The 12,651-nt window shown below is 40.4% G+C and overlaps 1 protein-coding gene across 5 annotated transcripts in view; it reads right to left on the reverse strand.

Annotated features, from left to right (window-relative positions):
- LOC143300231 (kinesin-like protein KIF28) overlaps positions 1 to 7,634 on the reverse strand; it is a 111,676-nt gene extending 104,042 nt beyond the window's left edge. For all 5 annotated transcript variants that reach the window (XM_076613814.1, XM_076613812.1, XM_076613810.1 and 2 more), the window contains exons 1-3: positions 7,503 to 7,634; positions 6,721 to 6,759; positions 5,483 to 5,559 (exon numbers count right to left, since the gene is read on the reverse strand). In XM_076613814.1, the coding sequence (XP_076469929.1) occupies positions 5,483 to 5,559; positions 6,721 to 6,759; positions 7,503 to 7,516 (130 nt within the window). In that variant the 5' untranslated portion in view covers positions 7,517 to 7,634. The remainder of the gene's footprint in view (positions 1 to 5,482; positions 5,560 to 6,720; positions 6,760 to 7,502) is intronic.
- Positions 7,635 to 12,651: the final 5,017 nt, after the last annotated feature.

Here is a 12,651-nt window from a genome sequence, read left to right on the forward strand (position 1 = left end):
TGGTGGTGGTGATGAATGTGTTTGCGGTGAGTGGTGTGTGTTGGTGGTGATGTGGTGATGAATGTGTTTGTGGTGAGTGGTGTGTGTTGGTGTTGGTGGTGATGTGGTGATGAATGTGTTTGTGGTGAGTGGTGTGTGTTGGTGTTGGTGGTGATGTGGTGATGAATGTGTTTGTGGTGAGTGCTGTGTGTTGTTGTTGTTGTGGGTGGTGGTGGTGGTGGAGATGGTGATGAATGTGCCTCTTAGTGTGGGTGAATCTGCGTGTGAGAATGAGATGAGAGACAGACAGACAGACAGACAGTGGAGGAGGGTGAGAGGGAGGAGGATGAGGAGACAGAGACAGAGAGAAAGCGAGAATGTGTGTGTGTGTGCATTTTATGTGTGCATAAGCACTTGCATAAATGTGAATTTTAGTTCCTGTGTGCACATGTGAGCATGCGTGTGTGTGTGTGTGTGTGTGTGTGTGTGTGTGTGTGTGCTCATACGCATGAGTGTGTACGTACGCCAGTGTGTATTTGCTTGCCTGCATGCATCAGTACATGTGTGAGTCTGTCTACAGGTGAAACTGTCAGCTGAAGAAAAAAACAACAACAAAACAAATCACAACGTATCATGCACAACAAAATCAATGATACTGATCCAAGTCGGAACACTGATGCATGTGATTCATGTCACAGAAAACCCCATGGACTAGCTGTTGCATGGAACGTGCATTCACAAACCACTGCAAAGGAACTGGGGCACCTGCCACTGCCAAATCAGCCTTTCATTCTGCACAGGTAAAGCGAGTGAGCAAATGAGTGATGTGCAATTGTGTGTGTGTGTGTATGTGTGTTGGTTGGTCATTGATTTAACTTCTGTTCACAAAAGTGATTTTTGACAGAAAAAAAAAAAGCGTGCAGTGAATGTGTTTATGGTATAGGAATGTGTTAAAACTTTTTACAATTAAAAATGTGACAAGAAATCGGAATTTGGAATGGAGAAGGAAATTTGGGGAATAGAAACAAACTAAGGAAACCAGTTAATTAAACACAAAACACGTCCATCTGACGAACGAGAAAAAGAACCAGAAAATCAACTAACTGGTAAAAAACAGCTAAGAGTCAAATGTCAGAATACTTACAGGTAATGAGCTATTGGACATTTAGATAAACTAATAAAATTTTAAAAAAATTTGCAAGTTGACGATGAAGAGTTAAAATATTTTCATGTGTGTGTGTGTGTAAATGTATGTCTGCACGTGCACACATACTCACACACATTTGCACATTTGCGCATGTGCAAGCGTGCACATGGACAATCTCTCTCCCAGACCCCGTCCTTCACTCTGTCACACTCACACAAACACCCCCCCCCCCCCCCCCTCCACACACACACACAGTCACAGCCACCACGCAGCCTTTTACGCCTAGCCCATCCATCTTCCCAAACCGGTAAAACGACACCCGTCCCATCTATAATTCAAACCCCAGCCGTTTAAAACCCTGGCAGCTCCAGACTCCCACGGCTTTGTCAATCACACTCAGCAACGGGGCTGTAAGTTCAGCCGCCGTGTGCTGTCCGTTAAAACCAAGGCGACACTGCGCACACGATGACAATTTCATGCTGTGATGGCCCAGGCGGTGTGTGTGTTGGGAAACCTTAAAATGATGTGGAACTGAAATGTGCTGCCTGAAAGTATCTATCTGCACAATTTTCGTGGGTACATTATTTGGTTAATTGGTTTCTTTTGGTCTTACTTGGGTTTTTTTGTTATTACTTATTTTGAATTCAAGTAATCATAACATCTACGTCAAAAAAGACAAAAAGACACATGATTGTATGTGTCAATTCCGGAATTTGATAACTGATCAATATATCAATATAAACATCAAATCTGTTCCGAAATGTTGAATTTGTATATTTCCTTTCAGTAAAAAAAAAAAAAAAAGAGAGAAAAAACAGAAAAGGACCTTCACAAATGGTGAAAAAGAAATTGTGGCTTATAAAAAAATAATAATAATAATAAATAATTTTTTTTTTTTTTTTTTTTAAAGTGTGCTGTCGGTGTGATAGTAAAAAATTTGAAGGACGCTACAACTCTCAAAAGGTCTGTTCTTCTATCTCTTAGCCCCCAGCCCCCTCCCCCCTTATCCCCCACACCCACTCTCTCTCTCTCTCTCCTCTCCAGTTTACCTCCACCTCATTCTGACACAGACACTGCTTCACACCACAGCTCACTTTGACACAAAAAGGACCGGTCAACTTTACAGAAAAATGCACTTCAGCGTCTTGAAAGCTTGTCGGGGGAGGGGCTTTATCAGAAGGATGGCAGGAATTCTGCTGTGAGAAATGTGATAGCGATTCCGGGTGGTCCACCACACTGCTGGTTGTTATGCACTGTCACAGCCTGGGCTCAGCAGTGCTTAGGAAAAGCTTTTTGGAAGGTACTGATCAACATCTGACTTGTGATCAAAGTGTCAAATGAGCAATTACATGTGTGCATGTACGTATGACTTATGATCAAAGTGTCAAATGAGCAATTACATGTGTGCATGTGCGTATGACTAATGATCAAAGTGTGAAATCAGCAGTTACATGTGTGCATGTACGTATCAGCATGTATCATTAATTGCATCTATGATTCTATGTGAATGTTAAAACAAGCAGAAAGAACACCCCCCATACCCCCTCCAAAAAAACCCCAAAACCAAACAAACAGAAAAACAGCATATCTGCAAACCTTTTAGTATACTTTATAGCAAACAAAACTATACATGTACATACACACACACTCAAAAGCAATCATGCACTGCTCTGTATATCATTATATATATATGTGCCTCTGCATGCAAGTGCATGGAAGTGTGCCTGAACCTGCACATGCCTGTGTGCACACCCATACGTGCACGTTACAAGTGACACAAACTCCTACATCCCTGAAAGCCCCCCTGGGCAGTCGACAATAAATAACACACAGTCAGGGTGCACACTGATAATGGCTGCACGGAGTGCTGACTGCTCAGGGCATTATTACCCCACACAGATTAAAGCCAGGTATTGCCACTACACTTTTTTTTTTGGGGGTCAACTACAGTATTGTTAACAGTAACAGTACCCAAGAACCACACTGGCAAAACCAGACCTCTTCACTCCACATTCTGAGAGCAGGTTTACCTCAAGAACAATAGCGTTGTTGTTGTTGTTACTAACACAGCACCTATCTTCCGTCACTGGCAACAGATAATATATTTAACAGCACGCCGTCAGGGTGTGTACTAGTGAAAACATATGACCGCTTCTATTGATAGTGCGATTATTTACATTACTCATCACCCAACATAAAACCTGTCATCGATAGGAGAAAACTTTGTTCTTGCTGAACATGTTCAAAACCACTGGGCTCACACACCACTTGCACAACCTGTCCCCCCTTTTTCTTTTTAACTCTGTGATTAAAATCAGCCTCTGATTTTGTTACATTAAACATGCTATGCATCCTCAATGGTTGATGAACTGAAATATAATATACAGTCTTCTGCTTGTCTCCATGATACATGTTTTGATCTGTCGGCAAAAACAGTACACTGTCATGACTGCATGCATACACACAGACATAAATGTGTACCTACATTGGAAACAATAGTGACCAAATGGCTATATACGATTCTTCTTTTTTGTTTTGTTATTTTTTGTTTCTAAAAGTAAAAGATCATTTTAATAAATTGTAAGAGAAAACTGACCACAGTAGCGAAACATTATCTTAAGGTTAAAGGTCCCATAACTGACTTTTTACGACCATCAGGGAAGTGAATTCACATCCACCATGTTTAGGTCTCGCGGCATAGGAATGCAGGTCACAATATATACCCTCCTCCCGCTGTTTAAACCTTCTCCAACAACGGTCAGTTACCATCTGACATCCAGATGGAGTGAGGAAAAATGAAGAATGAAGCGTCTTTCTCGAGAACACAACGCCGTGCCGAAACAAGATCACTGGCGAAGTTCCAACACCTAACCCAGTCTGCCATGGCGCTTCTTTAGAAAACATGACTCTTTTCACACGTATATCAAGCAGATCCCCTGGCAAATGACAAAAAGTAGTGATCAAATGTTTATGACCACATCAAATATGATACAGATAAAAAAAAACAAACCCACACACATTGAGAGAGCTCCAAAAGATCAGCAAGTGTAGATCTATCGCAACGCTCCTTTCTGGGCAGGCCATAAACTGGATCATGGAAGAGATCTTTATGTAGTGTAACTAATTATATATATGCTTTCAGTTTCAAATAAAACTGGAAGGGACAGAGAGAGAGAGAGAGCTCTGTAAACACACTGAAAAGGAGAGAGAGACAAGAGAAACTCAGAGAAAGACACAGAGAGAGAGAGAGAGAGAGACAGAGAGAGAGAGAGAGACAGAGAGAGAGAGAGAAGAGGAAGGAAGAGAGAGAGCTTGTAAACCACGAAAAGGAGAGAGAGACAAGAGAAACTCAGGAAAGACAGAAGAAGAAAAGAGAAAAAACAGAGAAGAGAGAGAGAGAGCTCGAAACACATGAAAAGGAGAGGAGACAAGAGAAACTCAGAGAAAGACAGAGAGAGAGAGAGAGAGAAAGACGAGAGAGAGAGAGCAGAGAGAGAGAAGAGAGAGGTGAAAGAAAGGAGAGAAAAAGGACAGAGAAAGAAGAGAGACAGAGAGAGAAAGAAGGAGGAGAGAGACAGAGAGGAAGAGAGAAGAACAGAGGAGAGGAGAAGAAGAGAGAGAAAAGAAAAGAAGAGAGAGACAGACAAAGACAGAGAGAGAGAGAGAAGAACAGAGAGGAGAGAAGAGAGAGAGAGACGCAGAGAAGGAGAGGAAAGAGAGAGAGCTGTGAAAGTGGGAAAAAGGATAGGAAGAGACAAGGAACTAATAGAGAAGAGTCAAGAAGAAGACAGAGAGAGACAGAGAGAGAGAGAGAGACAGAGAGAGAGAGAGGAGGGAGGGTGGGTGGAAAGGAGGGAAGAAGGGAGGGGGGGGAAGAAAGAGAGAGAGAGACAGAGACAGAGATAGACAGAGACAGACAGACAGAGACAGACAGACAGATACTCAGAGAAGGTGAGAGAAAGAGAGAGCGACAAGAGAGAGACTTGGAAGTGAGAGAAAAACAGACTCAGAGAAGGTGAGAGCGAAAAGAGAGAGACTTGGAAGTGAGAGAAAAACAGACTCAGAGAAGGTGAGAGCGACAAGAGAGAGACTTGGAAGTGAGAGAAAAACAGACTCAGAGAAGGTGACAGAAAGCGGGACAGAGAAAGAAATAAGACAAGGATTAAAAACTTTTTTTTTTCAGATAAGGCACATGACTTAAGATATCTGTACATTGATACAGCATGGACACTACCCAGTGGTCGACACACCAAGAGGTAGAAATATGAGGAGGAAGGTGTAATAATAATAATGATGATAATGATAATAATAATAATCATAGCAGTAATAATCCAATGTATACATGTGTACACTCACTTGGTGTCTCTGGGTTCTGAATCAATGTCATATTCCCTTGCATCTGAATAATCAAAGTGGCTTTCCTGTCCTTTTCTCTGAAAAGAGGAACAGCAATAGAATATATATTGTTATATAAAACCATTATGATCATTATGAACAATATTCATAATCAATATAATAAATATCATACTACAATTTCACTGACATTGTAAGTAGTTCTTAGTAATAGCAGTCTTTATCATATATTGCACATCACATAATTTCATACAGAAAAATCTGTTGTGACAAAAGAGTAATACAATAAATACAACAGAAAACAATATAATATGGGATATTATTTAACTATCATTTTATGGATGCTTTCTTTTCAGTCCTTTCTGAAAACAGTAACATGTTTCACACCCAACCCATCACATTTTGTTTATCAACGTTCAGTTATATATGGAACTGGTCAATGTGTTTTAATACAGGTTTGGATTAAAAACATCTTTATCATACTTGGTTTCTAGCATAGAAACCTGAAAGAGGCTAACATACGCAAGAAACTCTCTATCCCTCTGAGAACGGTCTCAGCCAATAATCATTATCGTGATAAGTGATGGCCCATATGACCAGCCATTGTGATGAAGTGGGTAGCGATTGTGGACTGACGACTGCCAGGTATGTTTTTTTGGCCCATGGCCGGCTCCTACCCTAAGGTGAGAGTTCTCTGGGCTCAAATGGGAAGAAGGGGGCCACACAGCTGAAGGTCAAGCAAGGTCCACATTGTTTCCCCTCAAGACCAAGTGAATAATCTTCCCATCAAGGCATGATGTTCAATCGACCGTTCCCACAGAGGAGTGGAGGGGAAGAAATGTGGATATATAACCTGAGGGTCATTCACTTTACAGACCTGTACATCTTTGGGGAGTGTTGCTTTAAATTTCAGACCAACACTGCTGGTGCCTGTATCTCTCAGGCCTGGTTGATGCTGGGATATGTTAGGAGTGCATAGCCTTGTCAAGTAGTCCCACCCCTCAGTGGACCACCACAGCAGCATTAATTGTCACCACCAGCACCATCATTCATTATTACTGAAATATGGAAAACAACATATACCCCAAATTCTGGGGCACCAAAAGGAAAGAAAAAAAGTTACAGCACATATAATCATGCCACATGTTTTTCCCACATGCCAGTGAAAATCAACCCTACCTCAAGCGTTTAAAAAGAACTAATCTGTTTTTGCAAAAATAACATTAAAAAACAATTCTCACCTTTGGTTGAAAGGGCGAACCCTTACAGCCACTTTCACCCTGAAAAATATTTTGTAAAATGTTAAGACACGAACACAGAAACACACACATACACACACATGTATACATGTGCACACACACACACACAAATCATGCCAAAATATATGCAGTCATACTCATAGAATCAACACAACCAATTCATGACACACACATATGTACACTGCCTCACACACACACACACACACACACAGAGTGACACAAACACATTCACACACATACACTCTCTCTTATTTCCTTTATCTAGGCATGTGTACAGCTCTTTCTTGTTTACAAAAATAGTTTTAATTTTCAGGTGGTTTAATGTAAACAAGTTGTAGTCTAATGAAGTAAACAACACACAAGCGAGCACACCCACAATGAAAGAATGGTAACCTTGCCAATAATATGTCGCAAACTACAAATAATTATTACCTATTCACTGAATCGTGTACTGCTGGAGGTGCAGATTATCTAATCTCTCAGCATAGATCTACGCTTACGTTTGCCCCATATTGTGACTTGAAAAATCTTTAATCTCTCATTGAAAGGCAGTATAAGGTTGGGAATATTCCGTTAATCTCAACACTTTGATCCAATTCCCATCAGCAGTCATTGTATGTGGTGTAGAACGTACGCCAAACTGATGAACTGCTGTTTCGTTCACGATTTCTGCTTCGACAGTGTGTGATTTTCACTCACAAAACAATGATAGAACAAGACCTTCACAAGCCGTAAAAAAAAAACCAGAACAGTAGAATACTTACGATTCCCCAGACATGGTGGCTTTTTTTATGAGTGGATTGAATTTCAGTCAACGTTTAAGTCCGAGCACACTCGTTTATTCCAGTCTGCCAAATCCTGGCCACTCTCGTGCGAGTGTGTGAACTGAATTTTGGAGGCAGAAGTGCGTGGTTCGCGCGAGATCACAACACGAGGAGAAAATATGGTCCATTTCTAAGATTGAAAAAGGACAGCTGAGTACAGGTTAAAAAAAAAGAAGAAAAAAAAAAAGGTGAGAATGTTTTCGATTGTTTCGTTTTGCTTAATTATTGCACTGTTTAACTAATATTTTCCAGATTTCAAACACTTTCTGGTGAAGAAAACAGCAGTTATATTTCAAGACATACACCAATTAAGTTTTTAGTTCGATGCACGGTGTTGTTCTTTGACCCAATAAATGAAGATACATTGTATATAAACCGATTCTCCCAATTAAATGGCTTTTCATTAACGAGTTAAGTCAAAACTGCAAATACATACACCTACACAATTCAAAACAATTGTTATTTCGTAAGTTATATCACGAGTAGACTTCGAAGGAAGCAGTCCTTAAAACGGACTATAACGTCGTTGCTATTGCGATGACGCGTGCATCAACAACATGGACGCATTAGCAACCCCAGCTGGCTTCCTCTGCATCCCGCAAACCGCTGGTCGCAAATCGTACAATGATGCGCAGCGAGTGACAACTGCGAGAGCGTATCTTAAACCTTTATTGTAAACACTGTTTAATATATTTTTTTTAGTTTAGAACGCGCTGGGGTTGTGTGAGCTCGATTGATTGGTCGGTCAGTGCTTTGCATGCCGGTATGCAGTCGCGTGAAGCTTGCAGCTTACGTGTGTGTGCGTGTGTGTGCCGTCATGATGCTTTCAGTCATTCATTGATCTGTAACTGTATCCAAGGTCTGTTTCCGCCCGATATGCGCACGACGATAGGTCGATAGAGACAAACAACGGATTCACAGTCAATAGTTTTTAGAATGTTTTGGGACCGGACAGAACCCCCCTCTCCCTTTCCGTACCCCCCCTCCCCCCCCACACACTATCTATCTATCTTTCTATCTACACAGACACACACGCACACACATACATGCAGACACATACATGCATGCATGCATACATACAGTACAACATACATACATACATGCATCCATCCATACACTTTGTACACATAATATTATATTATATTACATTATATCATATTATATTACATTATATTATATTATATCATATCATAGTATATTATTATATTACATTACATTATATTATATTATATTATATTATATTATATTATATTATATGCCACTCTACCTCCCATCCAACCAAGTTGAAGTGATAAAAGCTGAACTTTGTAGTTACTACACGGTGTATCCTCATCTAATTAGTTCTTCCCTTCCCCCTGTTCCAAGTCCCCCCCCCCCCCCCCGACCCCCCACACCCCACACCCCCATTCATGGTTGTTTTTGTTTGTTTTTTTTCACTACAGCGAGTTTGTAACACACACACACACACACACACACACACACACACACACACACACACACAGACACACACGAATAATGGAAGGGAGAATACCTTTATTGTGACTGCGATATTGGTGGTTGTCTCCCTTGATGTAAGCTGACCGGTTGTTTTTGTTGTCTCTGCTGCCTGCCAGTCTATCGCGCCCTCCTGCCCCACCCCCTACCCGTCATTCACACCCCTAACTCTTCCTCCCACCACCACCCCTCTCTTTTTGCTGAACAAGTGATTGGATGAATAAACTGTGGATGTGTATTTTGTGCAATGAATTGCGGATGTGCAAGAAGTTTCTTGCTCAAAGCGGGGTACTGAGTTGAAATGACTGAAAACTACACATGAAGTTCGTGTATGATATGATTATCAAATCATAAAAAGTAATAACATGTAGAAGTCGTAATCATTCCTTAACAAACAACAACAACAAACAACAGCAGCAGCAACGACAACAATCTAATTTCAGTTATATCCCGATGTGCATGATTATATACTTTTGTATGTCAGTTGTACTGAAAACACACACACACACACACACACACACACACACACACACACACACACACACACACACACACACACACACACACACACACACACACACACACACACACACACACACACACAAGAAACCTTCTTTCGATGATACGCATACACGTATTATGAGCCAATAACAATAGAAAGATAGTAAGGTTCGAGCCCACGAGAAGAAAGAAAGATACACGTAGGCCCAGCCTTGAGATAAAAGAAAAAAAAGAAAAAAAAAGAAAAAAGAAAAAATTCTTAAAAAAAGAAAGAAAAAAAGACAAAAAGAGAGAAGACTTGGGAAAAAAAACCACACAAAAAAACCGAAAAACAAAACAACAACAAAAAACATCGTATGCAATACCTAAACGAAAAAAACGGAAACTCACGTACATATAAATAAAAAAAGAAAAAAAAGAAAGAAAACAAGATTTTTTAAAAAGAAAGATAAAAGAAAAGAAGAAGAAAGAAGACTGAAAAAAAAATCCATCGTATGCATTAGCTAAACGAAAAAACAAAAAAAAAACCCAAAAAACAAAAAACCGAAAAAACAAAAAAACAAAACAAAACAAAAAACCCAAAATAAAATAAAATAAAAGAAAGAAAAAAACGAAAAAAGAAGAAAAAAAAGAAAAAAAAAGGAAAAGAAAAGGAAAAAAAAAAAGAGAGAAAGAGGGGCAAGGGAAAAGAAGAAGAAGAAGAAGAAGAAGAAAAGAATTACAAATGATTTCAATATTGTAACCACACATTGTATAACGCGCGAAAAGTTTCATTGAAATACAAAGGCCAAAGAATTCGGGATGCTAAAAATAGGAACTCAGCAAGACTTGGTGACAGGGTAAAGTTTAGGAATCCAGTGTAATGTGTGACTCGGCGTCAGTGAAAATTTTTTTTCGGTGGTCAGTTGATTCACTGTGACTGCGCTGGTATTTCTGTGGATCAAGTTTCTCGAAATTCCCAGAAAAAAAAGCAGTTACATAAAAACTCGGATTGGTGTTCACTTCGCCCTAATTCTCTGTTACAGGACTGAAGATCAGTCACCCACGTTAAAGATACTGTGATCCATGTCTGCCGTCATACCCGGCATGCACATCCCCGAAAACGGCTGGAGTATGGCTGCCTTTACATGGCGGGGGTACTAAAATGAATGGACAAAACGGTCACACACGTCTGTGACTGAAACTGACTGGACGAGACAGGAAACGAATGATGAGCGCCAAATGGCAACCGTCAGTCGGCTGTACCCAGGTAGGCAACCTGTTGTACAAATAGCTCTGTGTTTGTAAAGCGCTTATAGAGCTTGTATTGGTCTCTGACCAAGGATAGGCGCTATATAATTTTACCAGTCATAAACTAAAGGTAAACTTCTATTTTAGCGTCCTAAATTCAGGAACTTTTTTTTTTACTGGCAATTTTTGTGCGTTTATAAAACGATATAACCATTTGTAGATGTTGTAACCCATTTTCAGTGGATTTCGACTCATACTGAATTCTGATGCTGATTCAGTCACTGAACTAACGTGCCACCATTGGCGTTTTTTTTTTGTGTGTGTGTTTTTGTTTTTTTCCCTGTGTTTGATTAGCCCAATGATTTTTATTATCTTTCTTGCAAAATAGCGACACACCATCCTCAAATAGTTCACTTTTAGGTCAAAAGTCAACCTTTCCCCCCATTAGAGTTTTATCATGTTAGATCTGTCCCGCAAAAGTACGCTGACAATTGATCGTCTGCTGAGAATGGGTCTCTTGAATATTCAAGAGTTGCTTCCCTTCGACCAACGCCAGTCGGTGTAAAATAAACGGACCAGTAATATATTATCGATCCGTGAATCGAAACTGCGTACCTTTCTCATTACAAGGGTCTCCTCCCTGAAGAATCATATGTTACTCGCTGTTAGTGACACGGTACTGCAAAAATTGTGCAAGTTCTGCTTTTAAAATTGTTTATTTATTTATTTTTAAAAAAAAAGGAAAATCCTTTGCAAAAGTGAAAACAACAACAATGTGCGGTGAACATTAATTCCTATGGTATTTTTTCCTTTCTTTCCCATTAATTTTTATCTATTTATTTTGCCCCTTTCTTTCCCATTAAAAAACAAACAAAAAAACACCGGGGGAAACAAAGAACTCACACTCATATTGCTCATAGTTCAACCAGTAACTGGGGCCATATCGAACACCCTACAATGAAATGATAATCACACAATAATGGAGTCTTTGGCCATATCAAGGTCAGACCAGCAAGCTGACACAACAAAGCCAACCCAGAAAATCCACGCACTTCCATGTAAGGGAGAATACCGTAAAAGAACTAATTTTGTGCATACTCTGTTTCCCTCCCTTTGTTTATGATGATGAATTCTTTGCCTGCGTCCCGATTCAGTTCGTGGCCTTTGTTCAAGATGGCCATCTCTGTCGCCCTCTCACGCTCCTTCTTTTTCTCGCTCTGTATCTGTTTCTGTCTATGTCTGTGTGTCCATCCATTTCTCTGACTGCAAATGAATGAAAGGGTCTGAGAGAGAGAGAGAGAGAGAGAGAGATGGACGAGGTAAAAGTAAAAGTTAGAAAAAAAGAAAGAAAAAAAAGATGTTTATTTGCACTGGGCACACACACACACACGAACCTCCCCCTCTCCCTCCCCCCAACTCTTTTCGCCTCCTCCACCCCCACCCCTCGCGCATTCTCCCCCCCCCCCCACACACACACACGTGGGGCAAAAACCCCTGAGAGTATCAATAGAATGGAACGTCCTATGGAATGGAATATGTGGTCGTGCAAGACTAAAGGGAGATCATAGAATGATAGATGAAATATGTACGGGGCACAGAATGAATGTTATTTTTTTGACATCAGATTTGATTTGAAACACTCCAGAAAAACTAAGTTCCTCGGAGAAAACTTTACTCCCCACCCCTCTCCCCCTTTGAACCTCCCACTCACCCCAGAAAAAATAAAGCCCCGGTGTAATGGCCTCAAAGTACCCCCTTTTGGGTTTTACCCCTGGGTCATTCTGATGAGCTAGTTTCGAATAACCATCGTGGTCATTCAATGTTTTGTGGCTAGTCAAGATCGAATGCCCCCACCCCCGGCCCC

This window comes from Babylonia areolata, chromosome 26 (assembly GCF_041734735.1).
Source record: "Babylonia areolata isolate BAREFJ2019XMU chromosome 26, ASM4173473v1, whole genome shotgun sequence".
NCBI lineage: Eukaryota > Metazoa > Mollusca > Gastropoda > Neogastropoda > Buccinidae > Babylonia > Babylonia areolata.